General features: G+C 36.3%; 1 protein-coding gene across 7 annotated transcripts in view; it reads right to left on the bottom strand.

Moving 5' to 3' along the window:
* Positions 1-21,666, bottom strand: part of gria4b (glutamate receptor, ionotropic, AMPA 4b) — a 77,763-nt gene that overhangs the window by 35,289 nt on the left and 20,808 nt on the right. For all 7 annotated transcript variants that reach the window (XR_003278796.1, XM_026234931.1, XM_026234930.1 and 4 more), the window contains exon 3: positions 2,454-2,693. Coding sequence is in view for 6 of the 7 variants with exons in the window: in XM_026234931.1 (XP_026090716.1) it covers positions 2,454-2,693 (240 nt within the window). In the remaining variant the exon portion in view is untranslated. The remainder of the gene's footprint in view (positions 1-2,453; positions 2,694-21,666) is intronic.

The following is a 21,666-nucleotide window of genomic DNA, read 5'->3' as shown; positions in this document are numbered from 1 at the left end:
GCTCCAAAGCACTAACATTCGCCAACTGGTCGTCCATATACAATGATACCCTGAATGTCTTCTGGCATTTGTCACAATCATTTCAGAAGTGAGGGGGGGGGCAGAATGTTCACCAAGAGCGTTTCTCTTTGTTTTGGAAGGAATAATTCACCCAAGAAGTACCTGCATAATCCATCACTCCAGTATTTTATCTTCATTTATCAGCCTTCGCTGTTTGAGCCTCACTTGTACCCTTTAATAAGGATAGTTCTGACTCTAATTTATGACTGGATGAGCATTTAAAGATGTAAATGCTCATAAACATATGCACAACACCTTTATATGAATGCATTGCCTGGGAAAGACAAAAGGCATACAGTTTTGTATTCCAATGATTATCCTTTTATATCTATATTTATTTATAAATAATAATAATAACAATAATAAAAAATCTAATATATAGATTAGATTAGATTAGATTACAAACACACATTTGATAGTCTATATTAATACATTGTTTAGAACAAAAAAAAGTTTTTATAGGTTTTTAATCCAATTATTATTATTATACTTATTATTAACAACAGTAACAATTTCTAATAATTTATAACAATTTATGAATAAAATAAAATTTAGAAAACCATTATTTATTATAAGCAAACATTACATATAATAAACATACTCTATATTAATTCATCGATGGCAACACTAAACACCTTTGCTGTTTTTATTCCAATTATTATATACATACATTATTATATATTTATTTACAATAAAGAAAAATAACAAAAACTACAGTTTATTATTATTATCAAAACCATGTATTATTATTATTACATCTAGTATTAAATATATAACATGCATTTTTATTATTATCATAGAATATTCTTAAATGTTTTGCCCTGTTTTATAATATTGCTGTTGCTGCTGTTTAATACAAGCCTCTCAAGCTTTGCATTACAGTAGGTATCACCAATAACCTCCACCTATGGATTTTACAATGGTTACAGGCACAATAGTAAATGGATTGGTACAGTAAACACTACCTCTCTGTTGAAAGTTTCACTGTGGCTTTTTGTTTTATGTAAAAAGGACTTATTTTCTGTATAAAACTCTTGATAAAGTTGATACAATGCTCTGGTTTTGCTAACAAAAATATTTGATTAAGCTCACCATATGGAAACTTTGCAAATATCTGGCCATATGGGATGTGAAGGAAAAACTCGTGCCTGTGGCAGATGTGAGAAGAGCAATCGCACATCAGAAATCTGCACGTCAGGAACATCCATGATATGACAGAAAACGGCGAATCTTATACATGCACAAGACAACACAGATCACTTATTGTTATTTATAGAATATTCTGTAATGAGCTCTCATGATTTACAGACTCAAATGACAGGAGGATATTGTGTTCGTCTTTCAAAGGAAGTCGATGCATTTCAGAAGTGTGCGTTCACAACAGTGCAAGATGAGAAAAACGACACTGATGGGGAGGATCGGGGAGAGAGACAAGTAAGAAAGAAACAGAAGGACTGTGTTTCTGGCCTACAAACCACTTATTAGTGTAACTGAGAGTTTAAGACCTGACCCTGCTCTCCAGAGAATAAGCCTCTCTTAATAACAGGCTCACCGGAAATACAATTCTGAGTAGCTCATCATTCCTAGTCACCTGACTCCATGAGACAACCAATAAAGTAGAGTTTGCAGTGTAATCTTCTGTGCAACATTAAAGGTTTTTAGTGAAAAAGCATCCTAAGTGATTCATTTGACTTCCTATGACTATATTACTATAAGTCCTCTGAAGTCAAATGAAAGTCTTCTCATAAAGTCTTGACATCTGCCCGAGACCGAGATCTCTTTGAAAGTTGAAGAGAGTTCATATCGAGGACTTGCAATGACCGATTCTTCTTCTGAGTTCTGTTTTTTTTTTATGAATTTGTTTAAGTTCTCCTTATGACTGATTATGTTCTCAAATTCAACTTACTGACTCACTTGTCAACAGCCTTTGGAGAAAAAAATAAGGACCTTTTTGAAGCTTTAAATCTCAAGTTCTCATTCATTGTTACTGCATGAAGAAAGTGACAGGCCAGATTTATGAACCAGATCAATTGGTCCACTGAAAAGAATTGACTCAAAAGAACACAAATCAAATTGGTTTGATACTCGAGTTTGGATCACATGACAAATTTTGGTTCGTTGTATACAATGTAGTATGGCTTTACACTCTATGGTTTACTTACAGCTTATTCACTATAAACTTTTGCTGTGTGTAAAATAGCTGTTTGAAGTCTCTCCAAATTTTTTTGATGAACTGTTCCTTTAAGACATTGTGCAGAACATTATTTAATATTCAAGCCAGTATGTACAACTGTTAAGCACTTCCACTGGCACTTAATTACATTTTGCAAATTATCAAATGGAAATGGGTATTAGCGTGAGGGTGTGAGTTTCTGTGTGTTTTATTGTCTTACCCCTGTCAGTGTCGTAGAGAAAGACGAATCGATTCCAGTCATAGTGGTCTAGCAGGCTGAGAAGGGCCCCTCGTATGGAGGGCCGCAGCTGTAAGATGAACTGGCTCTCGCCCTCGGAAGGGAAACTGGGCGTGATGAGGGAGATGTGCAGCGCGCCACAGAAGGATGTTAGCGTGTGAACCGACCTCTTATCGTACAGGCCGAAAATGGCGAACACGCCCCGCGAGTACTGCGAACAGACTGCAAAACACAACACCAGAGAGTTAGATGCTTAAAACATTAATGACACAAAACCTGAAGGAGTACTAAACATTTGGTTCACTTTAGAGCATTAGGATCCCGCTTACATTAGTGTTTTCTGATATAGGACTTTTGCATTAATGAAACCGCCTGGGAGACCCTTCCACTGCCTGAATAAGCAGATTCCTTACATGAAGTCTATTTTGAACTTACTTTTCGTGCTGGAGTTTTGAATGTTACAGAAGAACGGCTAATTTGCAAAACACAAAATAAATAAATGAAAATGAGCAATTTCTGACAACAACTTGTAAGGTACAGTACGTACAGTATACACACACACTCATACCTATACACACCCACCCACACACAAACTACTGTTCAAAAGTTCGGAGTCCGCAAGACTTATTTAAAGATATTAATACATTTATTCAAAAAGAATACATTAAACTGATCAAGACTTTTCTAATTAAAAAATATATATTTCAATTAAATTATGTTCCTTCTATAACTTTCTTATCATCAAAGAATCCTGAAAATTTTATCAAAAGCTTTTTTTTTATTATTATTGTTTTAAACATAATAATGAGAAAAGTTTCTTGTGCACCAAATCAACATTACAATGTTTTCATAAGGATCATGTGACACTGAAGACTGGGGTTATTGCTGCTAAAAAATCAGCTTTACCATCGCAGAGTTAATTACATTTTAAAATATATTAAAATAAAATTGGTTGATATTTCTAAGAATAACCATATTTCATAATATTACTATTTTACTGTCTTTGTGATCAAGTAAATGCAGTCTTGATGAGCATAAGAGAATTACCAACCTTATATATACACTATACATAGTGTAACGGGACCATGATAAACATTGGAAATAGGCTACAGGGTGCTTGCTTTATAAATGGGCTTTCCACAAAAAACATGTGAGAAAGAAAATGAAAAATTGGATCAGTTCAATGTGGACTTATAACTGAGTCAGGGCTGCAGCAGTAAGTGCCAGCAGTTTCCAATATACACTTTATATGCTGTATGATAATGAGCTCCACGTTGCTTCTCCCTGTGTTTTTGCAATTCGGAGAAACTTCAGTGGCTGCTGAGGCAACGTGTGATCTACTGCCTCAGTCTGAAGTGAGTACTTATGCAACCCTGTTTCTGAACATGTCTCTCATGTCTGACGGTCTTACAGTTATTGTCAGTTTTCCCCCTTTTTATATTTCTTTCTTGCAGCAAGTCCGACTTCTCAGCTTTGAAGCTTAACCGCGGCATGCTAATGGGAAAACCACCTGGCTTTGATGATATTGTTTTCCCGTTTCTGTACCGAACAAACAGCCAAAAAGACAGCGGCACTTCATAACTAACAACTCGCAATGTATGCTGATGGCAATGATGGCATTATTATCATCGTACACAAGTAGGCTCGTTTAATCGATGGTATCATAATTACATATTGCTGAGCGTACAGCATTTGAAGTGCTTTGTCGTAGTTAGTTATTTTTGTATGACTCTGATTGGCACTAGCATGTGTCTGAAAGTAATTGTGGATTATTAGCAGGATCTTATTGTGCCATAAGTATAGGCTCTTTGATCATGGATATCTCCATGACTGCACAGACTACATCTGCCTCGGACTGGGGGAAGGGAACGGAAAGACACCTGGATCTGACGGTGGGAAGCATCATTCCCACAGAGAAGCAGAGGCTAGTCACACACACACTTTAATATACAGAGCCAAACCAAGAACATAAAGTGTTTCCAAAAAAAATGTTTGTCTTATGCAAATGTACAGCCCCATTATTAAGGCTCAAGTATCTCTTCATTGACAAAAACAGTAATGTGTTTATACTGTACATGATATAATTTAGTACCATCAACAATATCCCTAAATAAGACATTTTAAACAACAATAGCAAAAAATATTGGGAGAAAAAAACTAAAAAAGTAGCATAGTTCAAAATATTTTTGAAAGAGATCTTTTATGCTCACAGACTGCATTTATTTGATTATAAATACAGCAAAAACAGTAACAGTGTGAAATATTATTAGAATTCAAAAGAGTGTTTTCTCTTTTAATTTATTTTAAAATATAATTTATTTTTGTAAAGGAAATGCAGAATTTTCAGCAGTCATTTCTCCAGTTTTCAGGGTCACATGATCCTTCAAAAATCGAAAATGGTGATTTGATGCTCCAGTAACATTTCTTTCTCATGTTAAAAATGGCTGAGCTTTGTGAGAAAATAGTACAAATATACAAAAACTACAAAATATTTTGTAACATTATAAATGCCTTTTTCATTTTTCTCGCTTTTGATCAATTAAATGCTGAATAAAGCTAATGATTTATTGATGACCACAAATGTTTGAACTGTTAATTACTATATCACAATATGTGTAGTTATTCTCGTTTAAAAGGTCCTATTTAATAAAAATGTTGATGGTATACCAGTGCCAGACACACACATTTTAAAACACATTCCATACATTATTGTTTTCTTTCATTAAAAAAAAAAAAAATCATAAAAATGAATTTTAGAATTTTTATATATTATCATTTAGTTTTAAATAATAGTTAAATATATTCTTACTCTTCTTATGAATTTCCAAGTAACCCCAGCGATACACATGGTCTGTTCTAAAACCGTGTTTGTTCTCCTTATTATATTTGCACACCAGCAGACACCACACACAACGTCAGCTCACACACCGTCCTACCCTTCAGCATCTGCACTCCACTTAAACAATTTTGTCTGAGACTTGCATACCAAGTCACAACACCAAAGGCTGGTTGTTTATCCAGTCAGGGAGAGAAATAAGATTGCGACAGACTTTTCACCCTGCAGTCGCTCTGTTCCACCTGATTTGTACAGTTAACCCTCTTTTGAATACTGCTAGATACATTCTTTCACAACGCATGCCAAACCACATAACCAAAATGAATATCTGCCACAAAAATGAGCACAAAGAGAACAGTGTTGTTTCAACTCTCCCAATTTTACTGTCCGTTTCCTGTCATCCCAATCCACACAGCTCTAGGACACAGAAAATTGTATGCCAGCACTCACAACATTAAAGATAAGTATAAGAAATCAATAAAAGCAATCAATAATATAAATCAAAGAAATTGAGAAACCGAGACTAGTAAATAATAAATATGGGACATTTGATAGGATTACAAAGGCTATAAATAGAATATTCTGTCTTTCCTATGAGCCTAATAGGTTTTTTTGACATTCCTGTTTTTAACAGGGACATTTCCAACAGCAGCTCCAGCCACAGAAAATACCAGAAAATAGGCACGTGTGTGCACAGCAGGGCTGGATTATCCAATGGGCATCATGGGCACAGGCCCAGGGGCCCATGCGCACTTGGGGCCAAAGCGAGGGGAAGACAAAATTTCAGAGTGTCTATTTACACTAAGCAAATAACCAACCTTGTTCACACACTAGCTCCGCCCATCAATGTCTGGTTAGCATAGACCACATTACTAAAGATGCACAACTTTACAGTGTAAAGCGCACAACTCTGTTCTGATATGATCGACCTAGAGTTGGAATCCACCTTTTGCTGAACCCCCCCCCCCATATATCAGATCAGAAAATACATTTATTTTATATTATACGTGTTTCAGTCGCACTTCCCCTGTCTGCAGGGCTGGATAGCTACTAAAATCACCACACATATCCCTGGGGAGAGAGAAAGTGGGGGTAGTGTGGAGGTGTATGCGCTAAAGGGGACATGGAGGCTGCTTGTAGCAATCAAGACTGCAATTATGCTAGCAAGATTAGCACCAAACGCTTCTCCAGTCCAGCAACCCCCTTCCCTAAACACCAACTCAGCTTAGTTGTTTTCTCTGTCAGTCTGACCTTTTTAAAGGGACCACGACTGTTTAGGAAAACGACCCGTTTTATTTTACATTATCAAAAAGCCACAGCTCAGATGCCCTTTGTGCGTACTCAGGACACTGTAAACACACAGTGTTGCAAGCAGTGCCGTATGTTTCCCCTTAGGAGTGAAAAAGAGGTTTGTTTTTAACAGGGTAGTTTTATCAGCTGTTCTATTAAACCAATTCCGCAGCTCTACAATTGTGTCAGTTTCCGCACTGCAACGGTCCATTTCACTATGGCCAACACTACCAATGACCCCTAAAGTGCCTCCGCCAACATTCCACTCAAATGAACAAGCAGGTCAGTGCTGTTATCCCGCACTTCCATAATCGATGAATGTCTGTGTGTGTGGATTGGACAATCTACATGCGGTTTTATATAACATCAAGCACATTTAAAGAGATGTTCACTTAAAAACCTAAATTCTGTCATTATTTTCTCACTTTCATGTTTTTTTTTGGGGGGGTGAACCCTGTTTAAACCGACCAAACAGGTCGCAAATTCTGTTCAGGCTTATAGCCAGACGCTTTACATCACCTAAAGCTAGCGTGGATATTTTATAGTTTTTTCGGGGTAGCATCTATGCATCTGCGAAATGAATGTTCCTTAAAGGTTAAATAAACAAGCCGTTGCTTTAATTCATATGATCTAAACCGAAATCTGATTTACAATGCAATAACGCATCACAGGTCTTGCCTTTTAACTCCTCTAGTCGGACACCTACACAGCCTAGCGTATGTGATTGTGGTGGGGTTCTGGCTTCTGATTCTAGGTAAACCATGAACTGCAGAAAAACACATCCCGCTTTCCGCTTCACGCATCACTGCCGATGACAGCTTTACTCGCTGTGCGCTTGACTTCATCTCCCACAATGCCTCTGGGACAGAAAAGATGGATTAGGTTTCCCTGTCTTCTTGGTCCCTCTCCTTCAGACCAGAACCTTAAAGATTATGGCAAAAAATGTGGAAAAATAAGCCGAAAAAATAGCAAGCATTGCAAAATGGAGAAACTAGTAGAATGGTGAGTTGAAGTGAAGTTGGACCTTGATTTCATACCATTTTAAAAGCTGTTTAGTAGTGACTTTGAAGGCGATGGCTCTTCTTTCAGTCTGAGAGGCAATGGAGAGCATCTTTCTGTGCATGACTGCTTTATCAATACTAATGGCCTAACCCATCCTCTGGCCATATGAGGAAAACGAACCTTTCTAAGGGCTAAACTGCTGCCTGTCACCATGTAAGATATATGGATACTCCTAACCACAGAATCTGATTGGTTTTTTTTCTTCTAATTGTATCATAAAAGTGAACAGGAGTGCCATAACATGAGCCTTAACATTATCAGTTTAACCAATAAATGTGCAAATTATTGAAATTTCACAAACAAAAATAATGGCAAATCTAAAATCTGTCTAAGAAAATATTTCGGCCTGACGCAAAATTCCTAATTGCATGGATTCCTATTAAAAAGAATTTGGAATATCAACACTGTTATTGAACTGATTTAAATTGGGATTAATAACGACATTGTTGCCTTCCATAAAATGGCTTATAGCCAAATGTTTTATATTTCATAATTAAACTTTACACAGATGTTGAATTGAACTATATCAATATTAAACTGACTTGAGCAGAAAAATAACACTATTATCTTTTTTAGAGATGCCTTACAGCAGAATTTTAATTTGCCTCATATTTGAAGAAGTCTGCATCACTGATTCTATTATTTTACTATTTATTATAGTTTAAATAGTTAAATAATATTATAGAAGCTGCTTTTAAATCAAAGTATAAAGTATCAAGTGCTACATAACCTCCTGGACAGCAACCAGTCTGGCATCAAAAGTGGCCACTCAACTGAGACTGCCCTGTTCTCGGTTACTGAAGCCCTGCGACTGGCAAGAGCAGCTTTAAAATCCTCAGTACTCATCTTACTGGTCCTGTCTGCTGCTTTCGACACCGTTAATAACCAGATTCTCCTGTCCAACCTCAGAAAGATGGGCATCTCTGGAACCTGAGAAGCTGATGACACTCAACTCTACTTCTCATTCCAACCAGATGACCCGACGGTAGTTGCTCGCATTTCAGCCTTTCTGAGTGACATTTCTAGCTGGATGAATGACCATCACCTTCAGCTCAACCTCACTAAGACAGAACTGCTTGTGGCTCCAACTAACCCATCGTTTCATCACAACTTCTCTATACAGCTGGGTTTGTCAACCATAACTCCTTCCAGGACAGCCAGAAACCTAAGAGTTGTGATGGACCATCAGTTAGCTTCACAGACCATATTGCTACAACGACCCAGTCCTGCAGATTTGCCTGATACAACTTTAGGAAGATTAGACCCTTCCTGTCAGAGCAAGTCACCCAACTTCTTGTCCAAGCTCTTGTTCTCTCCAGTCTGGACTATTGTAATGCTCTCCTGGCAGGCCTTCCTGCATATATCAAGCCTCTGCAATTGATCCAGAATGCAGCAGCGAGGGTTGTCTTCAATGAACCAAAAAAAGCTAACGTTACTCCTCTCCTCATCAGGTTACACTGGCTACCAGTAGCCGGTCGCATCAAATTCACGGTACTGTACTTGCCTACAAGACGACCACTGACAAGGCACCAACATACCTAAACTCACTAGTTCAATCTTGTGTGCCCTGCAGAAGTTTGCGCTCTGCAAGTGAACGACGCCTTGTGGTGCCATCCCAAAGAAGTTCAAAATCACTCTCACGGACCGTTTCCTGGACTGTGCCCAGCTGGTGGAATGATCTCCCAATCTCAATTCGTACAGAAAATGAGTCTTTACTCATTTTCAAAAAACATCTTAAGACTCATCTTTTTCAAAAGCACTTAACCAACTAATACTAGCACTTACCTTTTATTTGCTTGACTATCATATTCTAAAAAAAAAAAAAAAAAAAAAAAAAAAAAACAACCATCCTGGCTATGCGTTCTGTACTAGACTAACTGACACTTGTCATGGCACTTGTATACTGTTGTTGTTCTCTTGTTGGTCTGATTGTTTCTATTGTTCTCATTTGTAAGTCGCTTTGGATAAAAGCGTCTGCTAAATGATTAAATGTAAATGTAAATGTAAATAAAGGTGACTTGAAATGACTATATTTCATCCAAGAAAATTCACTGAACTACAATAAATGTGACCACACCTTTGGAAATGAGCTACAAGAGTGAAAGTACATGATTTTAGAAAGTGAAAGTCACTGTGTTAATAGGAATTAAAGGACAAAAGAAAAAAAATATTAATTTCATGCTTGATATTGGATGTTAAAGGTCAAAACAAGTTTCATCTGAATCATCAGAGTTTCTTGTTTGATTAAAATAAAACATCCACACAAGCTTTTCATCTATGCTAAAAAGCAAAAAGTTGAATAGAAATCTGATCTTCTGTTACCTAGTTGCAAGCACTTGATAAAATAGATTAGATTTCCCTCCTGGGACCTGCATGTTCGATATTTATAGAAAAATCATAGTGTGGCTGAATGAGATTTTTTTTTTTTTTTTTATGACAGAGACAAGAGAGTGTGTTGGCGTCACTCAAGCACTCAAACATGCACTGTGACTAATGCTGGGTGGCAAATGAAAAAACAAACACTTGTTAGTGACATTTACGAAATTCGTCATCACAGTCATTATTGGTGAGAGGTGAAAGAGAGAGAAAACATTTATGCCATCTCTTCCAGAAGCAACGGTAATCACATAATGAATCCTGAAGTATATATCTCAAACATTAAACACTGGGCTTTATTCCCATGACATCAGATCCTGTTGATGTCATACTCACTGCTGGCAAAAAAATAAAAAAATAAAAATAACCTATGTAAAACATTTGCTCAGGTGTTAAGAAAGTTGCTACGTTATTTTCTAAGTTACCTTGTTTTAGCCAAGGTGAGTTGTCACAAAATATTTTGTTATGAATTTCAATACAGATTTCAAACATTCAAAATAGCTTTTGAACTTTCCCTTCATCAAAAAATTCTGAAAAAAGTATCAGTTTCCACAATAATCTTAAAATATATGTAAATGATATTATACACATTAATTATTACTTTTTTTGTTCAAGAATAAAATAATTATTATTATACGTTTTTACCATTATTTACAGAAGATACCAACAAAAATGTCACTCAGTGTTACAAATGTTTATATACCAAAAAAAATCCTGTCATATTTAGAAGAAGAATCATTATATGAGATTAAAAAACTCATAGTGCAGTCTCCAAAATACAAATTAACTGGAATTTTAAATATTTACAATAATTTTTTAAAACTATCCTTCAAACCATTACATGTTACCGATTTGTCAGCAAGAAGTTTCTAATTATTTGAAATTTAATCAAATTTAGTATGATCATTTTTTTCTTTTATACATTTTAATAAGTACAGGTCAGAATAAAGATGTTGTTTCTTTTTTACAAAATGATGAAAGATGCAGAATGACGATTATTTCACCACCTTTTCGGACATTTTATGTTCACAAAAGTTATTTAAAACATTTAATATGCTTTTTATGAATCTAAAATAACTTAAATATCATCTGATGTGGACACCAGAATAGGACGTCTCATTTAAACTACACATGTAACTGTAATAGCCTAAACTACAGTTTAGCTGTTCAGTTGTTCATAGCTGCCAAGCAGCTGCTTTACTAAAAAATACACTGTCTTCTCCATAATTTAACCTGTTTTTATGGTAGCAGACACCAGTGAAACAGCTTTGAATACTTGTGGAACAGTGTGTGCTTGTGCTGCACAATGAAGCTCTTCCTGTTCCTCCAGATCCAGACATCAGTAAATCATCGGCATGCTGATGTTTATCTAAGCAATCAAAAGATACATATTCATATCCCTTCACAATGACGACATAACATCAGAAAAAATGCCTGAGATTAAAGCGAAAGTTGGCATTTTTATATCACAGTTCACTTCCTGTAAAGCATGGCCGTCTCTCTGAGATGTATTGTCTTTCTGTCTCTTTTCCTTGTTGCTGCACAGACGCTGTTTCCTCAGTTCTTGACAAATACTGTTCTCTCTCTTTCAGCATTTCTCCTGCTCTCTTCTACGGCTGAATGCCAGGGTGTGCCTTGCAGGGGAGAGCTGGCCCATTTCTCTCTCTCTCTCTCTCTCTCTCTCTCTCTCTCTTTTCCTTTCCTCTCCTTCTATAGTTTATGCCTCTCTTGTTCCTTCTGTTGCCTGTTGTCTTGCATCTCTATCCTTCACTCCTTTTCTTTTGTTGTAGCTCTCTCTGTATCCTTTGTGACTCCATTTTTCATCCACTATCTTTGTGTTCTTTCTGTCTTTTCTTTTGTGCCCGCTCTCCCCGACTGCTCCTCCTCATCCTCTCTCTTTCTCGCTCTTACTCCTTCGTGTTCACACTGACATGCGCTTCCTCAGAGAATTATTTCTCTTTATTTATATATTTATTTATTTACTCATTCATACAGCCTTAAACTGTACACTGAGCTTAAGAGAGAGGGAGAGAAAAGCAGTTGGCAAAAAGCTTCCACCTAGTCTGACCAGAAGTCCAATACACAAAGCACAATATCAGTGTGCAGCACCTAAACCAGATGCAGGATTATCTTTGTCATTGAATGAAAGAAACGAGAGAGAAAAAGAAAATGGAAAAAATATATATTATTTTTCTAAGAACGGGTAAAAGTAGGGTAGCACACACACACACACACACACACATACATACACTTTATATATATATATATCCATGTTATGCATCAGCTGCTTACATTTTTAAATACAAATCTGAAATGCATAAAGAATTTGAAACATTTTTAATTAAATCACATTTAAATGTATATAAAAAATGTATTTACATAAAAAAAAAAAATCCCAATCAGGGACAGGGTTGAATTAATTTAAAAAAATAAACAAAATGTCTAATCTTGAACAATCTTATATTCCTTAAAAAGGGGCATGTTGCAGTGTCCGTCAAGTCACAGAAGGGATGTAAAAGAACTCCTTATAACATTGCATTTGGTGAGTAAATATGAGAAGGGCTCTAAGGGTGCCCTGCATGCCTTGGGGATGTTATTAATTCAGCCCACTCTTAAATTAAATCAGCACAAAAGAGAGGAGGAGGAGGATGTTAGCCTCTAGTGCTCTGGGATTTGGGTCTAGACACACATAAACACACACTCACAGACTCCTCTGTCCGAAGACGACTGGTTTTTGCAACAAAAACTGTCAGAACCACTCACCCTCAGAGCTGCAACTTCTCCTCAACAACTTTCCAAGAGTACTGTGGGAGAAACATCTCCAAATCCAAACTATACTTTATATAAAGCTACTAAAACAGACTTAGACTTTAATTGTTTCTACTTATTACCTGTTTTACTTATGGCTTTTAGACGTGTGTGTGTGTGTGTGTGTGTGTGTGTCTGTTTCTTTCTTCTGCTGAACACGAAAGATATTTAGAAGGATATGAGTAGCCAGAATCTGGGTAAACAGTTTATGGACTCCACTGACTTAAAAAAAACAAAAAAAAAAACATAGTCAGTGGAGACCAGCAACTGTTTTTTTTTGTTTGTTGTTGTTTGTTTGTTTTCAGCAGAAGTAAGAAATTCATACAGGTTTGGAACAATTTCTGGGTGAAAAAGAGTTTGAATTTTTGGGTGAACTATCCCTTTAAATAGCCAAAGTGACAATCAAAATGGAATAGATGGTTCAGGTAGAACCATTCAGTTACAGCAGAAGTATCCACTGCAGTATAAGGCTCTGATTTTACAGAAGAGACAGAGAAAGGTTATGATTTCTGTGGCACAATTCAGATCTAGCGCGATACTCTTTTGACCTCATACATGGGCATTGTTCCATGGCAGCGATCAGAGGGAGAAGAACAAATTATACCACCTGATTCACAGCCCTCCTCCGCCGGCCAATCACTTAGCCTCTTTCCCCTGAGTCACACGCTGTAATTCTTTTCAGCTTGTCGATCAGAAATGTAGTATGATGCTGAATGTACAGTCAGGACCTTATTTTACGGAGGAAAATGTGAAATAAGCCGACATGTTTATCTGCTTTAATAGACCCAGCTGAATCAGAATGACATGGTGAAAGAATCAAGCTTTCAGATCCCATTTATTGAATCGTGATGCATTACAAAAGGTTTGCAAAACTAAAACTTAAAGACATTTTGGTGCCTAAATATATAACTATTAACATTGTGGGACCCTATTTAGGTATATATCTCCGAGCCACATAAACTCTAGATTTAAAAATAACGTTAATAAAAAATACTGCACATTATAATATGTGCAAGTGTCTCAAAACGAAGGAAATTCATTTAAAAGATTTTGTATAGAAAGTTTGATTCAATTTGAGCAAACGTTTGTGGAAAAACTGACTTTGTAAAAGGAATAAAATATATTTTAGGATCATTTCATTCATTAGATAAAAAAAACAGCAGGTTCTGTCTCACTCGTTTTTAATCGTGAATAGCAATGAAGATTCACTTGCGCTTGTGTCACTAATTCAAATAAATCCATGATTTTCTATTTCAATCCTTGCTAATTACAGTCACGGTAATTAGTTCGGAATACAAACAGTACAAGGTTGGGATATTTACAAAGCCACAGAAACGAGAACAAAGGGATGTGGGGCTTTTCTTTCCCCCCTTTTTTTTATACTGGCATATAGCCACGCTTTCCTGAGCTATCAGGATGAATTTCTGGCCTATTTCTGTCCAGTCTGCTAGTCTTCTATAAAACATTTCTGAGACCGTATATATTTCCTTTCCCATCTATCTCTGTGCTTCCTCTTGCCTCCTCTATATTCTCTTTGTTTTTTGTCATCTTTTCTCTTTCGGCACTCTCTTGTTTAAATTTCTGCCTCTTAAGTTTAGATAAACATGACAATCCATGTCAGCCCTCGCCAGCAACCCTCTCAATGGTCCTCTTTTGTTCTCGCTCTCAGAGAGAACATGGTAATGGCAGTGGAAACAGAGAGATCTAGGCCTGTCTTGTTCTGTGTGGATCATTAATGTCCCATTGACACATAGCACCCCATCCTACTGATGTACAGAGCCACACAAGCACTCAACGCAGTTGGCTGCACTTAGCTTGATTAGCACTGCCTATTCTAATTAGCGCAGGAAGAGGGGCAGCGATACACCTCCTGCCTCAGTTTATCCAGTTCAAATAGTAAACTGTGTGAAGCAGCACAATCAAGTGTTCGAGATTGCATGACTGATCCAAATATTATTTCACCGGAGTTGACTGTTACTCTGCACCGTGCCAACACATACAGATATATATGAGTTGGGCGTAGCAAAAACAACACACAATAGCAAAATTAAAATGAAATGCAATTGCTGGATCAGTCATTTTAAACTAGGAAATGGTTTGTTGTGAGTTTGACGGAATAAAGTCTTATAATAAAGAGGATACAGATATTTACAATAAAGACAGATGGAAGGATGGATAGACCTGCTGAACAGCCTCCCATAATTTGTTCTATTTGGAAGTCTGACAAGTCAACCGGCTTTGAAGATAAAACAACAGAACATTAGAATGATAGAACAACACAATGACAGAACGATACAGCATAAAATATAATGGTAGATGGCACTATAGATAAAACAATAAAATAATGGAACAATAAACAATTAAATGATGGGATGATATAATGACAGACAGAACAAAAGGAAGACAGATTTAATGACAGATAGAATATTAGAACATTAGAGAATTATAGACAGAACAACAGACAGACAGACAGGCTTCTTCAAGGACTCAGCAGAGGCAGACAGATTCCTCTCTCAAGTAAGGTCATTTGTCAGACTAAAGGATGCATGGCAGTGCAGTTGGAGGACTGGACAACAGCAGATGAACACATCAGATGAGAAACAATATTACCCTATGGCTGCAGAAATATAACCTCAGGTCAGCCGACTAACAACAAAGTTGCTTTTAAACTTCTTCAAAATTCTAAAATCCACACCTCATTCTACATGCTGTGTTAATGTTCTGATACAGCTTGGTTAAAAATAATAAAATAAAATAAAATAAAATAAAATAAAATAAAACAAAATAAAATAGTTTGGGACCAAATGTCCCAGTTTGCAGTTATTGATCAAATTGATTGGGCTTCAGATTGGATTTCATGTAACTGAAAAAGCTAAATATTATGTGTTTGCTTAAAATGAGCTGTTCTAATGTATATTTAAATGTAAAAATAGTAAATAAATAATTTCTGATCTGGGGATAAAGATCTGAACATGCAGACCTAATGTTGGCTGGACCTGATGGAGTTAGTTGTATTGGACAGAGCCCAGTGACTACAGAACTGTGACCACAGCCCACTGACACTAGTGCTACAACAGACTCCAACATCATTTAATCCAAGTGAGTGTGGGAAAACTGAATGAAGCCTATTGACTGAGCATAGCCAATCATACACTATACTCAAACACGAGCGAGAGAGAGAGAGAGAGAGAGAGAGAGAGAGAGACAGCTCTCTTTCTGATTCATAGCAGCCTTTGTAGAACAATATGCACTCCTGCATTCACTAGAATACCACATTAGGCAGAGGCATTGTCGAGGAAGTTTTTAATATATTTAAAGCAAAAAACTCTGTGTTCTGATAAAGAGCCCAACAGGCTCTAATATCCAACATTTCCTCTTTCTAACTCAATGCCTGATTCATTGTCTGAATCCATAATGTTATGCAATCAAAAAGTGGAGGAACTCTGTGAAGGAACAACAAAATATTAAAGATACAGCTGAATCGTATTTGCTATTACATCAGTGTGGAGGCAAATTCTCTCAATCAGGATCAAGATAAATGTTTGAGATTCCTTTAGGTGATGAGTTTCAGTTACAAACACGTTTGCAGGAAAAAGGTACAAAAGAATATCCAGACTAGAGTGCATCATTTATGAGCTAGATCTGGATTCAGAATATTATTATTATTATTATTATTTTGTAATAAAAAAAATTTCTTTCTGTGTTAACAAAAAAATTATAAACTGCATTTTAATGTATGTACATATGTATGTATTTATTATATAGATATCATTTATTTATTTTTAAAGAAATGGATATAATGCATATTCAGCATTAATAGACATTTATAATGATACAAAAGATTTACATTTCAAATAAATGTGGTTCTTTTGTAAGAAATGTTACTTGAGCAGCAAATTAAGAATTGATGATTCCTGAAGGATCATGTGACACTGAATACCTGAGTAATGAATGGCTGCTGAAAATTCCGCTTTTTCATCACAGGAATAAACTACATATTAAAATATATAATGTAATAATAATATAATAATTGAACAGTTATTTAAAATTATAAATTATTTAATAATATATCACAATAATACAGGGTTTACTGCATTTTTGATCACATAAATGCAGCCTTGGACATTTTTCTTTTTTTTCAAAAAATTTTTTCCCCTGTTTTCTTTACAAAAAATGGGATTTTAATTTGTGATAAAACATGATACCACTATAATGTAATTCTATGACAGCTAAATTAGAATTCACAAACACCCTTTTACTGAAAAAGAATATCTATGTCAGTAATTTATAACCATATACTGTATACACTGTTAGCAATTAAAAAAAAAACAAAAAAAAAACATAGCCAGTTATACAATTGACCTTTTTTTAAAAAAAAAAAAAAAAAAAAAACCTTTTGTACAAGATCAACAAATATCAACAGGGCAAGTGACCATCAACTGGCCGAAAACCCACCGATAACTCTCCATGCACTTTAGCGCCAATAAATCATTGGTGTCTTGTACTCATTCAGTCCATGTACTAAATTGAAAACGTTCTGAACATGGTTTAAAACTCAAACATGCATTGCCCGATTGTTCCTCTCATCACTCAGTTAAACACACTGCATGTGTGTCTAATTAGCTACATGATCTCCACAGGATTTTATTATGTAGCAGCTCTGCAGAAGAAAACAAAGATATTTCATATGTCTGTGGCACAGCAGCATAACTAAAGCCAATGTGTTTCTAGCTACGAGCATTTTGAGCCTAGGAACGAGAATAAATCAGGTGTGTCTGGAACACCAAATTAGGCCACTGCATGACCTAATGAGAACAACATCCCCCCAAAACATTTTGTTCCATTGTTTATCTTTTTTTTTTTTTTTGATTGGTTGTGTTGTGCATAGTGACTACTGTATTTTATTATGTACCTATATGTGTGTATTGTGCACTATGTGCAAATAATAGGCTGTGCAGTACACTTATATGTGTGTGCGAGTCTGAGGATATGGCATTAATATGATTGATTCTACCACGCACCAACAGGTTTTCCCCACTGGGTGAATAACTGTTCGCTTCCGCCCGCTGATCTTAGTCCTGTGTGTATGTGCAGGAGAAGCTGGGGAACAGCAGCATCTCCTGGCAGTGTACACTGCTGATCACCTTTAAAAGCAGCGCTCAGGGCATTTCCTACATAAAACAATCATAAGAACAAACATGAATATGGCCCACCGGAAAATGTCTGAGGAGGAAATCACACTGGCTTAATCATGTAGCTTTTATTCTAAGTATAATGGGGAAATGCACAAGACATTTATCATATAAACTAAATAACATTGACAGAACCAGAGTGCAGATTATAGTAAACACGAGTAACACCAGAGCAGAGCATTTGTCTGTCAAATAGAAATGTGCAGCTACAAAACCATAAACTGAAACATTTAAGAGCTCATTTAAAAATGTGGGTGTACAATGAAGATGTATTATTTTTTCCTTTAAGAAAGGAATAAAAGTAGACATAAAAAAAAATACTAGTACACTGTTTACTGTTTGCTGTGCAATCAAAGTCGATATCATGAAGGGGAAGAAAAAACAACACGGGGGACTTTTAATTCTATTGAAATCCCCATGCTTTACTATTGCTGGCTGATCATTCAAACAGACTAATATTTTTAGATTACAATATATAAAAAGTAGATCGTAAGCACATTTTGCTTAGTTTTGACTTTGAAATGTCCAGCGCTCATATTTATTTAATCAAATCGTACCCTTTAAAAAATGTAAAAAATTATTACATTAGGTTGTTTCATGATTTCTTTTTCTTCCATCTCCAAAGATCAAAACCTCTTTAACCTCTATAAAAGACGTATATTACATCATTTATGACCTATTTTATTTGCAAGTATATTTTACCATTTGCACACATCTGTTTTCAGTTGCAGAGTAAATGCTCACACTGTTGAGCCCTGCAACTGGTTGTTGTCATACAAAATTAAGAATGAACAAGATACTAACTCCACTACCTCTCGAGATGAGTGTGTTCGACATATACTTAAGACACTGGGCTGGCTAGTGCACTGAAAAGACACTTGTGACAGATTTCATGCAAACACATTGTTCCATCACATCTCTTTCTGTGTGTCACAACTGAGGACTGCACCTTGTGCAGGTTTTGTACTGAGCGCTAGCTGAAACAATTTTATGGTCAAGGACAGCTGTCTCAAGCAAACTGCTTTTAGTCTTTTCTTCCACAAATCTCAGAAAAACAGCACTCTTGGTGGACCACTTACACTAGAGCTCATAGTGTGGCAGACAATTTACACGAATAGGGTACAAAATAGAGACTCTAAGTAAGTGAAAGGAGCCACTTAACCTTCAGAAAATCGTGATCAACCAGCACAGGAGGTCAAATTAAATATTAAATGTACTGCTTTCTATATGATGTGTGCAGTTTCTCAAACCCTGATACTAATACAAACTTCATTTTCTATCAAAATTAAAATAAAATAAAATAATGTATTAAATACGTGATTTTTTTTAAATAAATAACTTTAAATATAAAATCTATAATAATTTAATGACTATATTTTTTATATATTTTTCTAAATAAATTAATACTTCTATTTAGCAGGGGTACACTTATCAAACATAAATTTATTCCATTTCCTATTTCATCAAAGAATCCCGGGAAAAAAAATAATTTCACTGTTTTTTTTTTCAGCATTGATAATAATAAGAAATGCTTCTTGAGCACCAAATCAGCACATTAGAATGATTTTAAAAGATCATGTGACACTGAAGAATGGAGAAAACTGGAGAAAATTCAGTTTTGCAATCACAAGTTATAAATAAATGTTAAAATATATGAAAATAAAAAGCGTTATTTTATATACTGTAGTTGTAATATTTCACAATATTACTACTGTATTTTTAATTAAACAAATGCAGCTTTGGTAAGCAGCATTAGAGACTTGTTTCAAAAACTAAAAATCCTGCCAACCCTTAACATTTTTAAAGTCTAAAACAACAACTTTAAGACAACCTACATTTAATGCTACATTATATATTTTTTTTCCAGCTAATATCTAACATACCCAATTCTTACACAAAAAAGTAAGCTGTGCCTCTAATGCTTTAAAATAAATTATTTGTATCCTCTTCATGGAAAGCACCAGGGATGGCACACAAGCTTGATTCCAGCACAAGCGGCAGGGCGCTGAACACGTCTCAGCGAGCACTTCCTGTGTCCAGTGGTGGCAGCGCTGCGCAGCACGGCCCCGGATCCAGAGATACTCCAATGAGTCACACCCTCTATAAATCTTTATCAGGGCCAGACAGTGTGCCTGTGACCTCATTATGGACTGTAACGAGCATTATCGACACCGTTTGGGCCTAGATTTATCTCTTTCTGTACCGCTGGCCTAAGCTCATAAACACACACAACGCCAGGGCTTTACAAAGACCGAGGAGTGTAAGTCAGCCTTTACTGGAACTCCACTGAGTCAGTAAAACACAATGTCAAGCCCTAACTGTGCAACGACCATTCACAGACCCTGCACAAAGAGACGTGCCCTGCTGATTTCCATCCTTTTGTCTGTGACTAATGATAAAAATCCCATTTATCCGAATGGCCTTTTCTCTTTCGCAAACCGAAAAGGCTGGGCTAAAAATAAACATTGATTACACGAAGCATGGCGAGACTCCTGCCGCTCTGAGATGTAAGAAACATGCAGCATCTTCACTTCCCTTTAGTTTCGGGCCATGCTTTACAACACGTAGCGTTTAAAGAAGACAAGAAAGAGTGAAAATAGCATTCATACAGAGATGCAATGCCTAGGGATCCTCTTGTCTTAACACCTGCACTTTAGCCTCCCAGGCTGGCGAGAGGTGACCAAAACAAACTATTAGCATCCTCCTGCCTCTTTAGTCATGATGGGATGACCTCATCACCATGGAAACACTTTTTACGGCTCTAAAAGGAGTGCTTTTTGTACCTGTAATTGCCCCGTGTGCATGCACCCCAAAGCACACACAAACACAGATTCCCACTTGCAGACTCATCATTATTCACGTTCAGCTGCTCTCTCTCACACGTTCACATAACACCGTCTCAATATAGAAAAATCACTCTCCTTGCCATGCATTTCCCATTGCATTTTTGCCAAATCTTACATCCATGCCTAGCAAGACACAACATCTGTGTAGCTATGGCTGAGCTTGAATAAGTGAGAGAAGCAAGGAATGATCATAGTTAGAAAATGTGTTTTGGCAAAATCTGCAGTTGATGATGAAATAATCTTCATTGTTGGGTGAGATATCCCTTTAGATCTGCCCCTTGCGGTGACCTGCAGGTCAATGCTTACAAGCAGGAGAATGACTGTGACTCAGACAGCGATCTGTCAGAGTCATTTGTCCCACAGGACGAGTCTTTTTGTACAAATGTGTTCGGGGAGGTTTTGATTGACAGCTCTTTAAGGGCAGAATGGAACAGCATACCGAAAAAGAAAGAAGCCCCATTTTGACCTCACTGTGTTCTGAGTAACCAGAATCCTCAACTGAAGAATGTGAACCACATGCCCCCGTAAGATTCCTGAGGCAAACAGAAAAAAGTGTTTTTCTAAAATGTTATAGTTGTAATCACTTTCATATCTACATTTGCTTAGTCCATTCAAGTTTTCCAATTCTGTCATCATCTAGCAACCGTCTGATGGTCTAAAACTGTGTAAAAACAACAATTTTCAACATTTATGATAATATGAAATGCTCGAGCAGTTAATTGGGAAATCAGCATATTAGAATGATTTCTTAAGGATCATGTGACACTGAAGACTAGAGTAATGGC

Source organism: Carassius auratus, chromosome 46 (genome assembly GCF_003368295.1).
Source record: "Carassius auratus strain Wakin chromosome 46, ASM336829v1, whole genome shotgun sequence".
NCBI lineage: Eukaryota > Metazoa > Chordata > Actinopteri > Cypriniformes > Cyprinidae > Carassius > Carassius auratus.
The sequence above is the reverse complement of the archived record's forward strand: the minus strand, read 5'-3'. Positions and strand labels throughout refer to the sequence as shown.